We start from the raw sequence: 6,848 nt of genomic DNA on the forward strand, positions 1-6,848 counted from the left end.
TTGACTTTTGAATTTTTGGCCGGCTCCTTAGGGCCAGCCGATTGGCTTGATTTCTCATTTTTGGCTCGATGGGGTCCACAAGTTCTTTTGACTAGTTCTCGATTAGAAACGATTTTCATGTCATTTTGATCTATTTTTAACTCTATAATCTTTTGACCGAATCGGTTGGAGATGACTTTATGATCCTAAACCTCGTGTCCCGTTAATAGCGGCGCTGGACCCATCACCGTTTCTTAAATAATGGCGTCTACTTCATCTAAGTTTCCATCTTGAAAACAAACCTCTAATCGGACGGACCAGACTGTGAGAGCCTGGGACCCACAATAACACTGTTTCCCAAATGTCAATGATAGTGAGCTGTGAGGAGAGACCTTCTCTTCTCTTCTCTTCTCTTCTAAGTGGCGGGGCAGTTGGCCACGTGTGCACTAAACAATGCTTGGACGGATAAACCTAAAAGAAACCTTCAATTCTTAAATTCTAATTACTATAGTTAAATAGATAATTACATTTTAATATAAATACGAAAAAAGATCAAGCTTTCCTCACATTGTATTATCATCATCAACGAAACCCTACGGAATTTCGTGGACTTTTCTGATCAAAAATCCAAAAAGCTCTTTTATTCCGTACTGGGTTAGTCTTCGTACTTCTCGAGGTTCGATTTTCATATGCTAATTCGTTTTAATTTTTTCCCCTGATATAGTTAATTTAATAAGTTGAGAATTTTTTTAACGACCCAGAAAACAGTTGTGATTATCTTCCTGTATGTGAAAATTTGAATTTGGATGGTGGAATTTGATGGGCAATCAGTATTTTCTGGTTAATCTATGGAGGATTTTAATCTTTTATTATCCATGCAATCATAAGCAGATGAACATGTTGTTTACTTGATTGGATTGTATTTGGTTTTTAATTTTTTCTTATGTGATGGATGGTAATTTCAGGTCAAATGGCAAAGAGTTACTTCAAGCAAGAACATGATCTGGGTTTGTACCAGTATTTTACAGATTAAATTGACACTGTTTTCAGTTTATGGGAAGAAAGAAATAGTGAATTAATTTTTGCATTTATGTGGTTTTGGTGTTCAAATCTTCAGAGAAGAGACGGGCAGAGGCTGCTAGGATCAGAGATAAATACCCAGATAGAATTCCAGTAAGAATTTCAGTTCCAATTACGATTACCTAATTAACAATTATTGTCCAAGATGTGATCAGAAAGTAAAAAACCTGTTTAGTGCAGTAAAGGATTAGGATGGTTCTGTGTTAATTCATAATAATCTGGTCTACTGGTACCAAATTAGCGTTTAAAATTAATGCCGGTGTCCGTATTAATTAGATTATCAGCCTTAGATATTGAGAAGTTGATTTCGTATTTGTTACCAGTTTCCTCGACGATATCGAGGACGAGATTTTGTTATCTAAAATCTTTTTATTACTATTTCAAGGTGATTGTGGAGAAGGTAGAAAGAAGTGATATCCCAAACATTGATAAGAAAAAGTAAGCTTTTCTTCTTCGTAGTATTGAATGTGTTAAATGCGTTTGTTATGTTCCCTGGTTCAGTTTGCTGCTCTTTGATTCCGTCTTGTTTATTCGATTTTTAGCAAAGTTGACATCTTTCTAGTTTCGGACCAACATTTTAAGTAATTCCTTCTCTTTGATTATCTAATTCTTACAATGGCTGAAGTAGGGTTTTCTTTATTTGTGTGATCATCGTCCTTCGTAAAATGATTTCGTCGTTGATAATTGTCTTTATGTATCATAGGACAGTATCCATTTTCTCTTTGGTTACCGAATTCTTTAGTGGCTGAAGTAGGGTTTTCTTTGTTTGTGTGATCATCGCCCTTGGTAAAATGATTTCTCATGGATAATAGTCATTATGGTAATATGACAATATCCTACTGCCACTGTTTCTTTAACTATAAACTGAATCTGAAAATTACAGGTACCTTGTCCCGGCCGATCTAACTGTGGGACAATTTGTTTATGTTATCCGCAAAAGGATCAAGTTAAGTGCAGAAAAGGCAATCTTTATATTTGTGGACAATGTGCTCCCACCAACAGGTAAGTTTTGTGATATTGTCCATTGGAGGATGCTGCTGTCTGCTTGGCCTTTCGATTGAACATCACCAACCTATAATGTCTTACGTCTTTGCAGGTGCAATTATGTCTGCCATATATGAAGAGAAGAAGGATGAAGACGGGTTTCTCTATGTCACGTACAGCGGTGAGAATACATTTGGTTATCAGATTCCACTGTGTAGCCCCTGATTATTTACATACACCAATCTTCGTCCATTCCCGGCATGTTTGATTTCATCTCTGCCATCTTCCTTTCCTTATGCTGATGCTTCTGTTATTATGCCTACTATATAAACACCTTCGCGGTGTTAATATGTATAGTCACATATTGTACAGAATCTCGAAGTTCTGGTTTACGATTAAAATTTACGCTTGTTTCAGTTCGTAATTATTGAATGAAGATCTCTGATCACTGCTAGTTTTTGCTGGCCATGGTTATGTCGGGGTGCGACTTTGATAAAAGTTTATTAGAGTATATGCTATAAAACGTATATAATATGCCGAGCTTTCTTGTTGCATCTTTGACTTCCTAGTTCTTACAACGTGTACTCATGGGTTTTATGACATTAGTTTTGCTGCCTAAAACCTCAACCTCTGCATATTTTTGGGTGCCTTGCCCGGCACTCACTGCCGCCCTCTGTTTCTATTGCCAGGATGAAAATGTGAATGGTAACCGAAGAAAGCAAAGACTAGAATTATTCATGGAAAAAAGAGAGTAGGGAGATTCAGCTGCATATGGAGCGCTTCCCGTGGCTGTCCAGGCCACCCGAACTCAAGAACCTAAGACCACCTCTAACCGAGGGCATTATTAACCCAAAATTGAACAAAACAATCCCCAAGACCACCTCTAACCAAGGGCATTATTAACCAAAAATTGAACAAAACAATCCCCGATCAAAGCGTATTTGAAAATGGGCAGATTTTGGGACTCATAGGCCATCTCCAACCGAAGAGGCTATGTTGATCTCTTGTCTAGATTATAGCATTGCAAGAAATTATTTTTCAATGAATAGTGCCAGACCAATTTATATACCATCTTCAATCGAAGGGGCTATTTTTTAGCTCTCTCAATAATTTGTTATTTTAATCTTGTTATTTAAATTTAATGGTTAATTTAGGTAAACTACCATTGAAAGTTTTTAAATCTAGTCGTCGAATTTGAATCAACTATTGCAAATGACGAGCTTGGCCAAAAAAGGGCTAAGAGAGGGCTACATTTGGCCAGCCTGATGCCCTTTTGGCCAAATAGTCTGATGGGCTCCATAGAGTTATACCTAGCCATTGGACATGAGTTTTTGAGCAAATTAAGTCATTGTTTTGCTTTTAGACCTTTAGGGGGCGTTTGTTTGCCAGTCTTAACTCTAATTGGACTAGACTAGATTAAATATTAGTCTAGTGCAGTGTTTGTTTCCTAGGGAGACTAGTGTTAATGAGATTAACTAGGACTTGCTTTCACTAGAGATGTCGCTAACTGGTCTTCACGAGTCCCCCCAAAAACCATGGGATTAGCTAAGAACCTCGCTTCGTTCTGCTTAATTCACCTCCTCAACCTCGATTGCGACGATACATCACATCATCCTACTCGATTCACCTCCTCGACCTTGATTTCGACGACAAAGGCTTCGGGTATGACTTCATCTCTGACGCCGAACTTGTCAACTACTTCATCTCCAACGATTACCTCGTTGTTTGAGTCATCTGGGTCGGCCAGATCTAGGTCCTGGGAAGCCCAAAAAGGCTATGACAGGGGGTGAGTTGATGAGGATCCAAAAATTGTTTTGATTTATTTTTAGTGGGTAATGTTTAATTTTTTATAGTTCTAATGATTTGATGATTGTTTAGCTTAAATTTGAGAGTGGTTTGGTCAATTTTGGATTGCAAAATTGTTTCTTTGTTAAATTCGCCATTGATATGTGTAGAGCTTTCGTTAACACTGAACCAGAGAGAAAAGGAAGAAGTTGTAATTCTCTCCGACTCTCATTTGCAATTCTTTTGCTTTTGGGGTTTATATATATGAGCGTGTGTTATTTTCAGTTCCAGATGAAATATGTCGGAGTTGAAATATATTTTGATGAAATTGAAATGGTTTATATCTTTCGCTTTTTTCTAGATAAAAAATAAACAGAATCTGCAAATTTCAGAGAGAGAGGTGCAAGGCGATGCAACTCGATTATAGAAAGATAATTTTTAGGATTTTGATTTTTGTGTTTTGGTTTTGAATATTTAGAATTGGTTTTATTAGAGAGATGTTTTGATTTTGAATATTTAGAATTGGATTTTACTGGAGAGACAAGCTGACAACTATGGTTTTTCCACGTTCAGTATTTTATTTGATTATGGGTTTGAGTTGGACTTTTTGGTTCTGTGCTCGACATTCTACAGAAAAAGGTTTGATAAATGGTGAGAGAGAGAAAATGTTGGTATACAAAATATCAAATTCCAAAAATATTTTAGTCCGCTTGCCAGTCCGGTACTGCATCAAACGCTTCATTATTCTTATACTACTTAGTCCATGTTAAGTCAGTCCAACTTAGTCCCTGAAGCTAGTCCAGTCCAAGATAGTCCGGTGCAACAAACGCACCCTTATTGCTCTCCACTGGAGATAGTCTTAGTCCCCGTAAGGGCTTAAAAGTGTCAACCCCCGGGCACGTGGTCATTTCCTTTTCATGAAGCCAACAACTTGATAATAAGTGCTCAGGCATATTAAGTAATAAAAATATAGAGAAGGTAATATTTAGTCCTCCATGGTTGGAGACGGAAAAATTTAGCCGTTATTATTCCTTGGAAAAATATATTTTGAGGGCTAAAATTGGAGATAGTCCAAGGACCTTCTTGAATTCCTTTTTGTTTTTGAAATTAATGAGTTATTAAGTAATTTAAGCTAATTGAGACAAAAAAATGGATTTAAGCAGGAATTCTAACATGCCTTGAGAAGTTTAGGTATATGCGGGCTTCGGTCATGCGCAGTGTGAAATGTTAAAAAGAATAGTGTAACAAATTTGAAGGAGAAAATGTTGATGGACTGCTTGATTTTTTTAGGTCAATTATTTATGGGAGATTGGTCGAACTCAACCTTAGGGTCAGCGTTTTGTACCAAAATACCTAACTTGACCAAAAAAATTCTGAAACGAATACTGAAAAATACACGAAACTGATAACCTCGAACTGTTTGGTAACCGATGCCAAGCATATTCTAATTCGTAATGGGTATTGGATATAGAAACTGAGATTCACTGTGTAAAACTTTCATTTCATTGAATAATTAATTTAGGACAATACAAGATAGTATATATAGCCAAAGGCTAATTACAATAGTACCCTTAACTTTTACAACTAACTACACAATTACCACAACTAACTGTTTACTATTATAACAAACTAGTATCAGTTTTGGATGATTTGACATCTTCCTTAAACACCCCCTTAAGCTAAGCTTGGTATCAACATTGGTTCCAAGAGGAACCTTGGATTTGAGATAGCTAAACCTGCTTCTAGATAAGGATTTGGTATGAATGTCTGCCAATTGATCTTGACTGCAGACAAATTCAACTTTGATGAGACCAGTTCCCTGATATAGTGATGGTTGATTTCAACATGTTTTGTTCTTGCATGAAACACTGGATTTGCAGCAGGTGAGATAACTTAAATGTTGTCCAACCATAGGTTAGGAACCTGAAAGAGTGGAAAACCAATGTCATGAAAAGTTTTGCAGAACCAAGTGAGTTCTGCAACTGTGTGTGCTAAATAACGATATTTTGCTTTAGTAGATGATCTTGCTACTACAGTATTTCTTGGCAGTCCATCTGATGAGGTTTGATCCCAGAAATACACAGTAGCCATTAGTTGAGTACCTATCAATAGTGCGCCCTGCCCAGTCAACATCAGAGCATGCATTAAGTTTGTTGTCATCCTTTTAAAACCAAATACCTTCAGAGACAGTTCCTTTGAGATATCTAAGAACCCTTTTTGCAGCTTGCATGTGTTGTTCTCTAGGAGCACGCATGAATTGACATATTTGATTAACTGCAAATGAAAGATTTGGTCTTGTCCATGTCAAATACTGTAAACCACCAACAATGGACCTGTACTCTGGGGAGTAGATAGGAGAGAACATGTGTGATCAAGTTTCTGAGAACCAAGTGGAGTACAACAAGGTTTGGCTCCATCTAAATTGGTTTTCCTGAGAAGATCCAATAAATACTTGATTTGATGGAGAAATGTGCCTGCAAAAGATCTTTGAACTTCTAAACCAAAAAAACAGTGCAATGGACCCAGATCCTAAACTAGAAAAATGACATTGAGCTTTTGAGTAAACAATTGGCACATAGAGGTATTAGGACCAGTTACCAGGATGTTGTCTGCATAGACTAGCACAATAACCAGAGTAAGGCCCTTAAAACAAACAATGAGGCATCTGAGGAAGAATGCACAAAGCCAAATTGAATGAGAGCTGGGAAAAGTTTGTCAAACCAAGCTCTTGGTGCCTGTTTAAGGCCATATAGAGATTTCCTCAGTTTATAGACATGATTTCGCATACTCAGATTAGTGAAGCTTGGAGGTTGTTTGTATAAACACATCCTATTTTAAATCATCATGAAGAAAGGCATTACTAAAGTCTAATTGATTTAAAAACCAAATAAATTGCACTGCAAGTGATAAAAGTTCTCGAATTGTAATTGGTTTAGCTACATGACTAAAAGTTTCTTGAAAGTTAATACCTACTTACTAGTGATAGCCCTTAGCCACAAGTCTAGCTTTAAATCTTTCCA

General features: G+C 36.9%; 1 protein-coding gene across 3 annotated transcripts; it reads left to right on the top strand.

The window, feature by feature from the left end:
- Positions 1-403: 403 nt before the first annotated feature.
- Positions 404-2,517, top strand: LOC103453447 (autophagy-related protein 8f). Of its 3 annotated transcripts, none has more exons than XM_008392990.4 (6): positions 404-633; positions 945-986; positions 1,097-1,152; positions 1,445-1,497; positions 1,943-2,061; positions 2,156-2,517. In XM_008392990.4, the coding sequence occupies exons 2-6, from the start codon at positions 950-952 to the stop codon at positions 2,266-2,268; spliced, it is 378 nt and encodes a 125-aa protein (XP_008391212.1). In that variant the 5' UTR covers positions 404-633; positions 945-949; the 3' UTR covers positions 2,269-2,517. The 3 variants fall into 3 exon arrangements, with proteins under 3 accessions (XP_008391212.1, XP_008391211.1, XP_070679550.1); XM_008392989.4 differs by having other exon boundaries at positions 484-655; XM_070823449.1 differs by lacking the exon at positions 404-633 and adding an exon at positions 665-856.
- Positions 2,518-6,848: the final 4,331 nt, after the last annotated feature.

Source organism: Malus domestica, chromosome 06, assembly GCF_042453785.1.
Source record: "Malus domestica chromosome 06, GDT2T_hap1".
NCBI lineage: Eukaryota > Viridiplantae > Streptophyta > Magnoliopsida > Rosales > Rosaceae > Malus > Malus domestica.

Excerpts from the sequence above, each read along its gene's own strand:
- LOC103453447 (XM_070823449.1), top strand. The coding sequence starts at position 799 with ATGGGCAATCAGTATTTTCTGGTTAATCTATGGAGGATTTTAATCTTT. Across the intron at positions 987-1,096 it reads CAAGCAAGAACATGATCTGG|AGAAGAGACGGGCAGAGGCT; the intron begins GTTTGTACCAGT and ends TCAAATCTTCAG. Across the intron at positions 2,062-2,155 it reads CAATGTGCTCCCACCAACAG|GTGCAATTATGTCTGCCATA; the intron begins GTAAGTTTTGTG and ends ACGTCTTTGCAG.